At 47.6% G+C, this 13,835-nt stretch overlaps 3 protein-coding genes across 3 annotated transcripts; 2 read left to right on the top strand and 1 right to left on the bottom strand.

Moving 5' to 3' along the window:
- Positions 1 to 229: 229 nt before the first annotated feature.
- PEX2_013660 (Hsp20/alpha crystallin family protein) lies at positions 230 to 1,429 on the top strand (the record flags this gene model as incomplete). Its single annotated transcript, XM_016738643.1, has 1 exon — positions 230 to 1,429. One exon carries the CDS (start codon positions 230 to 232, stop codon positions 1,427 to 1,429), a length of 1,200 nt encoding a protein of 399 aa, XP_016602710.1.
- Positions 1,430 to 2,974: 1,545 nt separating this feature from the next.
- PEX2_013650 (PAS-associated, C-terminal) lies at positions 2,975 to 4,974 on the top strand (the record flags this gene model as incomplete). The annotated part of the gene is made up of 5 exons (XM_016738642.1): positions 2,975 to 3,132; positions 3,185 to 3,927; positions 3,973 to 4,123; positions 4,180 to 4,615; positions 4,687 to 4,974. The coding sequence occupies 5 exons, from the start codon at positions 2,975 to 2,977 to the stop codon at positions 4,972 to 4,974; spliced, it is 1,776 nt and encodes a 591-aa protein (XP_016602709.1).
- Positions 4,975 to 5,775: 801 nt separating this feature from the next.
- On the bottom strand, positions 5,776 to 13,182 carry PEX2_013640 (uncharacterized protein; the record flags this gene model as incomplete). Its single annotated transcript, XM_016738641.1, has 2 exons — positions 5,776 to 12,564; positions 12,898 to 13,182. 2 exons carry the CDS (start codon positions 13,180 to 13,182, stop codon positions 5,776 to 5,778), a joined length of 7,074 nt encoding a protein of 2,357 aa, XP_016602708.1.
- Positions 13,183 to 13,835: the final 653 nt, after the last annotated feature.

Raw genomic sequence — 13,835 nt, 5'->3', positions numbered from 1 at the left:
CACATTGTGGAAAGTCAATTGCCGTATACCTACAATCCATGGATGTCACTGACCTGTGTAACTAAACTAAGTCTCAGCTCCCACTACATTGGAACGTGGCTGCCTATAAACACTCTCTATAAAAGGCAAGTAGCTAGTATGGATTTACATCTTTATCAATCACCAAAGCCAGCCTTACTTGTCACGCTCTATCAACTCACTACAATCGAACTTCCATTTCACTTGTAGAATGTCCATCAAAGCTCTCAACCAGAACTTCCCCTCCTTGGAATTTGCCCCTAACATGGACGAATATGGCCCATCTCACGCTTCCTTTGCTCCTCACGGTGAAGATGACCACCCTTATCCCAACCCGTGGTCTTTCCAGTCTGACAACGGTCAAGCCGGTCACATGGGCCATCCCTACGCGTCTATGTTGGGCCAATTCACCGACGAAGGTTTCTTCAATAAAGCCAAAAATGAAGCCAGTGATGCCTCCGCTTCTCGTAGGCCATACCCATACCCAGGCCCACAAGGTTATCAACCGCCATACCATTCCCCGGGCTACCCTCCGCAGCCGCACACCCATCGCGGCCCTACGGAGGGTAAAAACCGACACTCTTCCACCTGGGATGGCGACAAGTCCAAGCCCTCCCCTGGCAAATCACACCCCTACTCCGGACTAGCCGATGGCCACAAACCCCACCCCTATCCGGGTCATATCCCATGGAGACAGCCCTATCCCTCCCCATGGGAAGACGACAGCAAGTCCAAGCCCTCATTTCCTCTTCAACCGTACTACCAGTTTCCTGGTGGGTCGCATAGTGCGGGTCCATTCCACCAACAACCTTACAAATACCCGGGTAACCCTCACATCGGGCCCTCCTTCCCTCAGCAGCCATATCTGTTCCCCAACGGCCAACAAGGTGGATATGGTAACAGAGGATGGGGTGGGCATGGCTTCTTTGACCAGGCATCATTTGGCGGCTACGGACGAGGGGGCTTCGAAGCTCCTCACGCGTCTCACAGCCCCTGGGGATTCAGACAAAATATACCACAACAGCCACCCTACCCATTCCCGTCCACTGGATCCGAAAAATACAGGCCCGAGGTTGATGTATTCGACACCCCTGAGGCATTTGTGATTCACGTGCCCCTCTCCGGCGTGAAGAAGGAAGACATCGAAGTCAACTGGGATCCGAAGACGGTGGAACTCAGCATCACCGGAGTGATCAGCCGACCTGGATCTGAAGACCTAGTCAAGATGATTGTGCTGAATGAACGGAAGCTTGGGGCGTTCGAGCGTAATGTGCGATTGGGGCGTACAGCAAATCCACCCAAAGTAGATGGAGATGCAGTTTCTGCCAGGTTGGAGGATGGGGTTCTTGTTATTGAGGTGCCGAAGACGGAGCCGGATGATGTTGACGTCAAGAAGGTTGAGGTTGGGTGATGGAGGTAAATGTACAATATTCTGACGTTTACACGGATCTTCCTGTCTTGTGTAGATCATCAAGAGAATAAACATTTTAAACTCCAAGTTAGTCTCAACTGTGCTAGTAGTTCTCCTTGTCGATGTAGCTGGAGTTTTAACCACAAGGCGACTCGGGAGTTAGAGGCCCTTCCCCCATGGTTCGTTGTTGTACTGACATATGCACGAAAGTGATTTGCTTATAGTCCGGGTAGCCTATGGAGCTATGTTATATTACTTCCGAGTATCCATAAAGCATCTGAGTAGCTGTGTGATTACCATCAACAATATGACCTTTTTGCTTAGGTCGACCGTGCATAATGAAGCAGAGAGAGCCCTTCTCCTAATAGCAACCGGGGATTGTGAATCTCCTCAGTAACCGTACCAAGGACTTAACATACCTACTGGGTATTGGTGTGCCCAACAGATGCAATATTTTCACCAGATGCAAAATCTAGAAATTAGGTATCTTTTGTATTGCATACCCATACAAAAGGTACTTAGGCATCCTGTAGGCACACCATACATTTTCTAGGCCCTCAAACTAGCTAGAATAGTAGAAAGTGAACTGATATATAGTGCCAGTCTAGCTTAATTGATTTAATGGTAGCATTAATTTTTGTTATCTAACATGGAAGAAGAATATTCATTTAGAAATAACACTATATGGAGTATGTAATGGCTCTAGTATACTTAATATTCCTTACCAAAGTTTGTTCAAATAATATAGACTACCTTTACACTATAATATCTATCTTCTTATATCTTCCCTAACTAGTTCGAGGGCCGAGAAAATGTATGGTATGCCTACAGGATGCCTAGGTACCTTTTGTATGGGTATGCAATACAAAAGATACATAATTTCTAGATTTTGCATCTGGTGAAAATATTGCATCTGCTGGGGCACACCAATACCCAGTAGGTATGTTGGGCCCTTGGCACGGTTATCATTTGCGTAGAAAATCGCTTAATCTTCATATAAAATCTGTTCACTTGACATGATCAAATTACTCTGTAGAGAGAATGAAGTTCGTACAAAGTACGAAGTACGGAGTCCCCCGTGGTGATCTGCACGCTCAGGCCTTTAAGGGGAATGAAAATTAGGAAGACCCCTGTCAAGCAACGAATAGGGAATAACAACCCGTAGCCTATTTGCGAACGATTCAATTGATGTATCGCAATTCCAGGCAGTTCCAGTGAGATTTTTCCAAAGTCAAAGTTCAATAGGGGCTATCCGCTGCACGATGGCATCATCGGTCAACTGTCAACTCCGATCTCATGGAGTTCACTAGCCCATCGATCGATCTGCCTTTTTGTCATTATGACCTCCCATATTGTCTTTGTATTTTGTCGTAGACTTTTCATTGTGTCTATTGTATGGCTCTTATTCAGAGAACGCTGGGGCAATCAATTGATGTATCATTCTAGAGGGGTCTCAGTAGGAAAACATTTCCGACCGACTATTAAAGAAAAGGTCTGTTTCCAGGTTGCAATATAGGGGCTTCTCGTATTTTCCTTACTCAAAAGATGTCGCGTACAGATTTCCATGACCTCCAGGGGTTCAATGGGCTCCATGGGCTCCATGATGGGCTAAGAAGCCCCGATGCAGAGTCATTGCGCTCATTCACCGAGACAATCCAAGACGAATACCATGAATGGGTCAGCGAGTCTGGTCGAATTTCGCGGTAAGTCGAACTCAGTATATGAACTCTGAAATGGAATACGCTGACAAAACAGAACTGATCAATTACTGGACAATTTCCCCCAACCACCAAGGTCGGAAAGCTTAGATGCGATTGAAGAGGAAGAGATGGAAGTGTATCCCACACCAAAACCTTCTATCAAGAACCTGCGTCGCCATGCGACGGCCAATGATCTCCCTCTTCTACAACAAATCAACCCGAATGAGGGAGCGCCAGAGTTTAACCCTGTCAGCGAAGAGAACGGCTCATATGATCTGATTGCGCCCTACGACGGCGGCGATTTACCACTATACAAGCTGGAACGAATTGCAGACATCATGTTCTCGTCCGAGCATATGCTCACAATCCTAAACAGTCCCCGGTATCTAGCTCGGTTTCGGGATTTTCTTCTCGAAGAACGCCCGCGCTCGATTTCTACCCTCACATACTATCTCAATGCCTGCAAAGCGCTCAAGGCAATTCAATATGCTAATGCGCTCGTCCGTCTCTCGGTCGATGTGCCCCCTCCAGTGGTTCAGACAGACGGGGAAGCCGCTGGGGTGACGGTGAACCGGGTTTTAGAGCAGCGCGTTGTAGACGGGTTGTTAGCTCTCACTGCCGAGGAACTCCCTGCATTCATAACGTCAAGATGTATCACCATCACAAGCAAGATTGTCGAGCAGCGAATCCGAGGAAGTTTGCCAATGAAGTTCCGCGGGACTTCGAATGCGCTGGCAGAAGTATTTTGCTTGACGGACCCATCGCGACCTGATAATCCAATTATTTTCGCATCGGAGGGTATGTCTTTCGATCCCGTTGTACGAATCGGACTAATAAAACCAGAGTTCCATAGAACAACACAGTACGGCATGGATTACGTACTTGGTCGAAATTGTCGCTTCTTACAAGGCCCAAAGACAAATGCGAACAGTGTTCGTCGTCTTCGCGAAGCTATCCATGCTGGCCGGCATCACTCGGAGATGTTTCTCAACTAGTACGTTCTAAATTCATCCTTTCCCAATTCAGTCACCAAGACACTAACATAACCAGTCGACGCGACGGCTCTCCATTCATGAACCTCCTCCAGTGCGCCCCACTATGCGACAGTCACGGCCGTGTCAAATACTTCATCGGCGCACAGATCGACGTCTCAGGACTCGCAATGGAGGGAGCCTCGATGGAATCCTTGATGGAACTACAGCACAAACACCGCGATCCCGATGAGGACAGCATCGCCGAGCCACCAGAACCAGAAGAGAAGGATGAGTTCCGGGAACTCACTGAACTGTTCAGTCCGCGGGAACTCTCCGCCGTTCAACAGCATGGTGGACACCTATTCCAGCCTGCGAAAAACATGACGTCCCCGCATCATCCACGATCGTGGTTGCAGCCGGATGTATCGCTCGAAAGAGAGACTGAAGCGGTTCGTCTACAGGATATTAAATCTCCCTTTTCCCGGATGTCATTTGTGGGCGTGTATGAGAATGTAAGCGACATTATTTTCATTTCCATGCTTTGATTACTTGATTGCAGACACAACATACTAACATCAAACAGTATCTCCTCGTTCGTCCCTATCCTTCCCTCCGGATTCTGTTCACATCACCCGCCCTGCAGATCCCCGGGATGTTGCAATCACCCTTCCTATCGCGTATTGGCAGTTCCTCGGCAGTAAAAGATGACCTGCTACAAGCTATGAAGGTTGGTCGTAGTGTCACTGCGCGTATCAAGTGGGCGACGCGATCCAATCCCGATGGGCGCAATCGCTGGGTCCATTGCACGCCTCTACTCGCGAGTAATGGTCAAGTGGGTGTTTGGATGGTTGTAGTTGTGGATGATGGGTGATGGGGACAAGTAGGTATTTCATTAGCGCACTTATTTTAATAGTCTAGATTTCTCATGTATATATATATTTATTGTGATACATCCAAAATATTTTCAGCTCTGCACGGAGCACTAAGTATCTTGATATCCACTACCAGAACCTATTTCAATAATCACTAGGGTTCTCAGCCGCACCTGAAGCAACATCTTGGTACTCGTTGAAAATGGAGTGGGATGCAATGCACCTCGGTGCAGATGCTGTCACACGTGGGACAGTGAACGAATGAGCTGATTGTGTCTAATGCAGGTTGTTTGGATACTGTTACAATTGAATTGACATGTCTAACTTGCTCTTCTCTTTCAAATAATTCCATTGTTGCCGCATTTCAAATCTAGATAATGATGTATTCGTATCTCCCCTTGCACATTAGAAGCGTACTCGTGTAAACACCTTTGGCTAGTATAGCATTAATATCCAAAGACAACCAATCAACTGCCCGGGTGGTCTAGTGGAATGATTCGCGTTTAGGGAGTCACCCTGAACAATTACTTTAATACGCGAGGTCCCCGGTTCGATCCCGGGCTCGGGCCAGTCTTCTTTTTTTGTTTGGTTGTTTTTTTGTTCTTTGTTTTTGCCGCGTGATGGTAGACCGCCATCTGATCCACAACAAGATTTATTATCTTTAGAGCCGTAATGTAAGACTGATTTAGTCCTAGGGGACTGCTAGGAGGCGCACCCCTAATATAAATCTTACACAATATATGGAACACAACGCTGAAAGATGTCAATGAAATTGGGATCACCCCGTATCCCAGAAGTCCTCATTCACAGGAAACCTTATGAGCTCTTGATAGTAGAATATCACGCTCCTTAGAATTCATTGTTGCAGCAAGCATCTCTTCAGTCACCTCAATGTTAGGATTGCGATCGAATAACATTTCGAGGATATTGTTGAACTTGGCGTCGCCTTCCTCTGGACGGAATCGTGCTTCCAAAAGACCCTGTATCACGGCAATTGTTGGAGTAGCAGAAATGTCTCCATCAAGTAAGACTTCCAAGTAGTCTTTACCCAGCCATGAGTCACTTCGAGCGAAGGTTTTGAAAAGGGCCTCCGTGACTCCACATCGCGGGTTGTGTTGTAGCAGAACCTCCAGAATTTCTGGGCTGCTTGCTGCTTCGAGAATATCTTCGGTGACATATATTCCATTCGAGTGGGAAAGTAGCATCGCCAATCTGTTCTCGGGATCTCCAGAGCCATAGCATTTAGCAGCATGTTTGATGACTTCAATTGTCACTTGCGCTGTAGGATCGTGCTTGAGCAGCCGCTCTGTCAGTTCTTCCCGTAACTCGCTGCCACACTTGTCATCGACAGTCACTGCTAGCACGAGGTCTTCAGGTCTGACTTTTAGGTTTGCAGCGCTTTGGAGGATGATTTCAAGAGTGTCCTCAGCTATACTTGGCTTATGGCTCGTCATGTTTGATGAAAGCAGAGCAGATACCGGACTCTCAGATTCGCTACCGTTGGCATTAACATCAGCTCGATGTTTCAAAAGAGCCCGGACTGTTTTTGTCTTGTTCTGGTTTTCCTGGTGACAAGCCAAATTGAGGGCAGTGCCAAACTCTGCAGAGAACAAGTTGGCATCAATCCCTTGACCCAGGAGATATACGATGGTGTTTTGTTGCTTGGCGTACACAGCAGCGATGAGAGCAGAGTCAAAGTAGCCTCCCACAGTATTAATATCTACTCCGGTTTGAAGAAGCAGTTGTAGAATGGGAATGCTTCCAATGAAAGCAGCAAGGTGCAGAGGTGGACCAATTGGTCGTTCTTTAGCATCAGCTGTCGCTCCTGCGCTTACTAAAGCTAGGACGTTGGATTCAGACGCAACAATGAGATCCTGGCGGCTAACACGTGAAGCCCCATAATAATTGTTGGAAAGTGTCTGTAAGGGGGACCGAGTTGGAACCATGTCATGAAAGGGCTTGTCGTCAGCAATCAACCCAGATGCAATGTAACCCTCGAGGGCGGCTTGAATAGGTGTGCCGTACTTTAGATCCTCCTCGTGAACGGTAGCGCCACTTTTGATCAGAAGTGGCACCAGTTCCACTCTTTGATAATAGCATGCAATATGCAATGGCTGTCCACCAGATTCAAAGTTGAAATTGACATCAATACCGTGATACAACATGAGTTCGACTGCATCTGTTGATCCCAGAACACATGCATGGTGCAGCAGGGACGGGATTTTGGGAAGATCTTGAATTAGACAGACAAGCGTGTCTCCGCAACCTTTTCTCAGCACTTCGGGGACAGCTTCTTCAAATGCAGAAATGAAATCCTCTGACCCTGATTCCGCCTTCAATCTTCCGCGAAGTAATCGAGTAGATGGAATAGGATCCTTGCCTCTGCATGCTTCTCTCAGAGCATTGACGCCTCGAGACGGGTCATAGATCGTAGCCCCAGCATCCAAGAGCTGGTCCAGGACCACCAGATGACCAGCCCTTGCGGCAACCTCTATAGGGGTCAAAGATCCTCCGACTCGTTTCTCGATATCTGCATTTCCCTCCAGCAAAATCGAGACCAGATCATTTCTGCCCCGGGCGCAAGCTTTATGTAGAGCACTTGCCTCTTCACTTGCCACCAGCACCTCGTTATTCGATGATTCGCGCCTTTGCCCATCTATATTCACGTTTGCCCCTCGCTGCAAAAGATCCTTGACAAATTCAAGATTGCTCTGGCCACAAGCTGCAACTAGGGGAGGCGACACAAATGGCGGAGAAATGTTGAAATTGGCACCCGCATCGAGCAGAAGGTTTGCTATTTCAAAATATCCACGATCTATTGCCAGTTGTAGAGCTGCAGAATTAGCAGAAGTAATGGAGGGGAACGAGGCTTGTGTATAGACGTCAATGTCAGCCCCGTGATCAAGCAGAATACGGGCAGTTCGTGTATGTCCACCTATGACTGCGATCTGGAGAGCGGTTCCGTGAAGTGGATGAGATATGTTGACATCAGCTCCTGTAGTAACAAGTAGCTGCACACAGTCATTATGTCCAAATGCAGCAGCAGCTATGAGAGCATGGCTGAAGAAATCTACGGGTGTATTGACGTCAACTCCCCTCTCAACCAGCAGTTGGATGAAGTCTGCGTTACCAACAGTCGCCGCCATTTCGAGCACTAGGCGAAACTGACGATCAGTGGCAGATATGTTTGGCTTCGACTCAAGAAGTAGCCTGATGACCGCCCCAGGTCCCGTGGTAAAGACCTCCTCAACTGATTCGCAATCTTTGAAACAGCCCCCTCCTTCAAAGAACCGGAGTGCCGTCTGTAGCAAAGGATATCGACCCTCAGCCTCGGCTTCTTCGATGTAAGACTCTGGCCCGGCGTTCAACAGCAACGATACCATGGGAAAGCACATGGTTTCTCTGGAAAGAGCCCAATGCAGTGGCGTGAGACCATCTTCCCCTACCACATTGACATCAACATCATGTAATATGAGAAGCTGTAGAACGGCGAAGTGCTTTTTATCCAACGCACGGGGCCCTTCGGAATCACCTCGCCGAAATTGAAACTGCCGAGGGCTTTTTAGACACGCTTGCAAAGCTGTCCATTTGCCGCAATTTTTGTAATACACAGAAAAACGTGAGTCTGTGGGCTCAATTAGAGGCCTTTGTTCGTCGGTGTCTTTGTCCAGACATAGACCCGCCAAAGCAGGGTTTTCATCAACCTTCATCTCGCTATCAGCGCGCGCATTGACACAAGCACCAGCCTCAATTAAGAAAGAAGCAGCATCGAATTCCCCCTCTGCACACGCAAAACACAAACACGTGTCCAGCAATGTCTGACAACAATCGAGATTTTTGATTTCCGGGAGAAGAACACTAAGTACCCCTCGATATCCTTTGTAGGCAGCGTTGATAAATAACACTTTCAAATGTTCCGGGCTGCATGGCGAGGAAACATGACCAAGAAGGGATTGAGACTGGACGGCATGGCCGTAGAAGCTGGCCCCACGAAATGCGACAAGATAATCCTCGCTTTGAATGGAATTTGCAAAGTCGCTTCCGATAATTAATTGCACAACATCTGTTGAGCCGTTAGATGCAGCAATTTGAAATGCCTGCCGCACGACTTGCCCGTCAATGTAGTTGCCATCTTGGTCTAAAGACTTCAGAACACCGACACTGTTAAACTTGGCAGCATGTTTGAACGCGAGGGCCACGAGTGCGTGCCTTTCTTTATCCATCACATGTGAAAGACAATACCGAACACTTGAAATCTGGTTCTCTCGAGATCCATATCTTAAAACCAGAAGCGCATTATCCCAGCTCAAAACGTCCGAGTCTGCTACGTGGTGGATAAGGATCTGAATGATCGTGATTTGGGCAGTTTGCGCTGCTGCCATGAGAGCATTCAAGATTTTCCAGTTTTTTTCAATGTCAGATGCCAATATGATCTTCAATACCCCGACATGACCGTGATATGCGGCTTTTTCGAGCGCCAATTCAAGCTCGGCTTGGCCAAGTTTGATCTTTTCTCTCTCAGTTACCATGCATTGCACAACAAGATCCCAACCCTTTGACGCCGCCAATACCAATGAGCTGTATTCCACTGGCGTAGGGGCTTTTAAACCTCGGACCGGGGTAGCCGTGTTGCGGTTTCGTGGAGTTGAAGATATACCATCCTTCAAAGTGTTGAATGATACCCCTAGTCCCGGGTCGGGTAAGGGAAGAGAGAGCAGGTTGTTCTCCTTCTCCTTGTGGACGAGGCTACCATGTGCATCATTCCAAGCTGTCCAAAGGAGATTCTGGTACAAGCCTTTCATGATCGATCGAACGTGGCCTTGGGGCAACTGGAAGCCCTTTTCAATGAAGAGGCCCACCACGGCATGATGGCCTGCTTCTGCGGCAGTAAGAAAGGCATCTTTATACCTGCCTTTGGCAGCGATCCGCGCACCAGCATTTATCAGAGCCTCTGCCACCTCAAGGTGTCCACGAGATGCGGCAGCCTGAAGAGGATTCCCATAGTAGCCCCCTTGGGCATTAACGTCTGCTTTATTTTGGATCAAGAATTGCGTGATTGACCAGTGGCCATTCATAGCTGCAGCCTGGAGGGCATCGCCAAATTTCCCAGGGGCGTTAATGCTTGCCCCTCGAGCAATCAACAGGCGAACAGCCATTTCATGGCCCATGAGACTGGCCGCTCGAAGGGGACTCCCAAGTGGCCCCTCCTCTTCAATACTGGCTCCTTGGTCCAAGCAAAATGAAAGGATGTCAACATGTCCCATACAAGCTGCATTTGCGACTGAATTGTCAAGAAACTGTAGCTTCGAGCAATATCTCTTGATAAATGAGAGTTGACCCTTCAAGATAGCCATGTCTAGTATTCTTGACTGGGCTTCATTTGCGTTACTTAATGACGGATGTTCTTTGTCCAGCCATTGCACTAGCTTGAACATACCTGCTCTGGATGCTTGCTCGGCTGTCTTGGTATAGGTCTCATGGTCCGGGAGCTCAACAGAGTTCTGCAAAAGAAACAAAGCTACATTCTCATGCCCTGAGATCAAGGCCTTCTGAACAGCCAATCCCACATCATCCGAGGATATAGAAGTTGATTGGTGACTGAGAAGTAAATTTGTAGCACTGACATGGCCATTGGCACAAGCGGCATTGACTGAGTTCCCATGCTTCCCTCCTTCGAGGCCCACATCAGCACCATAAGAAAGTAGTATCCGGATAATCTCATCGTGGCCAAATTTCGCAGCTAGATATAGCGGGGTGTGACCGGTTGTAGATTTCTTGTTCACATCGAAGCCTTCTCTAGTCACAACAGACTGAACAATCTCTTCAATTCCATAGATACAACCTGCAAAAAGAGGTGTCATTTGCATACTTGTCACGGAGTTGAGCTCGGCTTTTAAAGGATGATCTGGAGAAAGTAGCCCTGCTGCAATATGGACGGTATCAAGCCAAGCCATAAAAGATAGGTTTGTTTCTCCGTCGTTGTTAAAGGCAAATTTTTCCAGTTTTGAGAGAATAGGGCTATGATCATTGCCAATGGCTGCATTTTGATAATGTTGAGTCCAATATAGGGCAGCGTAAAGCACAAAATTGTCCTTGGGGTTGAAGGTATCCTCGAGGTTGGACGGTGTGTCTTGGATGCAAGCATTCAAACACCCTGTGGCAGCTATAGTGTTGATGCAAGGCACACTAAATTCAGGTTTTGTTTTCAGATATTCAATGAATGAAAAGTGGACAAATCGCAGGGTGTTCAACTTGGAGTCCACATAAATCAAGTTGAAGCAGAAATCGAGAAGCTCAGGCAATGTGAAATTCCGTTGCTCCTCTGGGCTTGACATGGATACTGTAAAAAGCAAGGCTTGGGGCGTCAATGGTTCATGCATGCACAGCAGCCAAGAGAATGCTCGATTGGCAATATCGTATGCACTGGGGTCGGCTTCATGGAGATGACCTAGCATCTCAGAGTACAAATCGGAGAGACTTTCACATGTGGCCTTGGATGAGTCCTGAATCGATGCCACAACACTAGCCCTGGTCTTGAGTCGAAAGAAGCAATTCAATTGAAGAGTGACCCAAAGAAACATTCCGCGTGAGCGGTTCAAGAGAAATGCAATCAATTCTTCTTGTAAGTCTCGTGGAACCTCGCCACCGAGTAGGCACAGGGTGGAAATTCCCAATAACACTTTGTTCTTTACGAATAACTCTATGTCCAGCCGTGTATCATTTTCTTCCACGCGTAGCATGAGAGCATCTGAAAGACGGCCCAAAATGTTCCTATCTTCTCTGCCCGACAGAAATATTTTGACGACGCTGGCAGACTCGTCCCTTATTCGCTTCAATGCATCTAGAAGCTCATAGCGTCGAGTTTCTTCGATTTCGTCGACACCATCAACAACCAAAATTGCAGGGTTCGAGCCAAGAACTCCAAGAATCAAGTCGGCACATTGCGAAATTTTCAACTTAGGGACATCGAACCCATCGAGGTTGGCTTCCGCCGCTTTCCGTTGATACTCAAGCAGCACATGTTCATGGACTTCGAGCTTTTGTCTATCAATGACAGCAACCTGTCTAGTAAGACAGCCCATTGTTTCTTCAGGGTCAGCCCAGTATCTCCCCATCTTGCTATCGCCACAATAAAAGTAGGCAACCGGTGCTGCGAGGGGATTTTGGGACTTGGATCTCAGAAAGGAATCCACTACTGAAGATGTAAGACTGGTTTTCCCGGAACCCGGAATTCCATGAAGGAGAAGAATCGAAGATGTGCTTGTTTCATTCCACTCTGTATATCGAGGGTGTTTGAATAGCCACTCTGTCGATCCTTGCAGTCTCGCCTCCGAATGCCTCGCATGGTGCTGCAAGTACGGCACAGATGACATCCATGTCAACAGCTGTCGAAACTGCTGTTCTTCCACACTTTTCGCGTAGATTGTTGACGCGTCGACTACCCGGCTGAACGGCGTTTGAATGGATTTTGGAATAGTTTGGGTTTTGTGCATATCATCTTGAATTTGTAGTTGAACCTCGGCGTCGGAAATTCGAGTAAGCCTGTCCACTTCTGTGTCCAATTCTGCGATTTTCTCTAGCTCTTCATTCTGTGATGTTTGAAAAACACTGTTCACGAGACGTGTTCTTGCAGAGTGGCTAAAATATTCCACGGCATTACCTAAGAAGTGCAGTATTTGCGTATATAAGCTCACCAATCGACCTTTCAGCTCGGATTGTACTGCCAATGTTCGTTTCGTGTAAAGAGACTCAAAGGCAGCATACCGAGATATCATCCGAGATGCCACTTCCAAGCCATGAATGGTAGACTCGAAACAGATACTGTCGCTCATACAGACCTTATTTCGTCAGCATGATACAAAAAGGATCATTTTCAAGAATTTCTTGTGTATGTCTCATGTTACCTGTAGCAAGAATCGTACTGCTGCCCACGCCAGGGTGGCTGGGGCGGGGTCAAACTGGACAGCCGTGTCTCCAATAGCCTTAAATTTGTATACCCATGCGATGATCTTGTCGAATAAATCTCGAAGAACAATTGTTTTACCGCCCAAGTTGACTTTCCACCGCTTCACAAGGCAGAGGGTTTTCTTCAACTCAGCCTCCCGTAGTAGCGCAGTTAACACATCAGCTTTCTCTTCTCTGGCTCTGATCAGGCAGCTCTTGAGCTTTGGGCTTAGCCCGTTAAATGCCTCCTGCCATTCATCCATAATCAGAAGTCAGACATGTAGCGAAAGGGGATGTCGCTCTGAGGTTAATCAATCAGCTTGCCTATTTTGTAGGGGGCTGAGACAGCATTTCAATGCGGGGGACCGAGCGCTTTCTATATGGAGCTTTTCTTCCGACATCGCCGGAATATACTCCCAAAAAGTCTTCCAAAAAGACATCACAAGGTCGCATAAGCGGTCGACCATCCTTGTGCTGTGGGTTGGTTCTCATGTTTTTAGGTGGATGGGTGAAGGAAAGGAAGGTGAAAATAGGTACCCAGCAGCCCGTCTGCGTCATCACCTCAGCAAATTCCTCCAAACATGCTGAGTCTAGACAGGTTCATACCCCTAGTGGGTTATGGGAAGTATGGTATTCTCCATCCCCTCGTTAACATTGCACTCGCTGACCAACTCTGGCACTCAGGGAGCCAACCCAGCCAGCCCCAGTTATTCATGAAACAATGCACGTTTCACGCATGTAGCCTGGCAAGCCAGGTAAGGGACTTTCCTAGACCTTCACTAGAGGCTTTGTGGGGTATTTAATGTCTCCGGTCCGGTTATGGAAAAGGAATCGACTGCGAGTTTAGTCGCCGGGATAAAATCAGAGAGCGCACTGGCTGCTTGGCTGCTGAGCACTAATATCACCGAGCTCTTGT

The sequence above is a fragment of the Penicillium expansum genome (genome assembly GCF_000769745.1).
Source record: "Penicillium expansum strain MD-8 chromosome Unknown contig43, whole genome shotgun sequence".
Taxonomy (NCBI): Eukaryota; Fungi; Ascomycota; class Eurotiomycetes; order Eurotiales; family Aspergillaceae; genus Penicillium; species Penicillium expansum.
The sequence above is the reverse complement of the archived record's forward strand: the minus strand, read 5'-3'. Positions and strand labels throughout refer to the sequence as shown.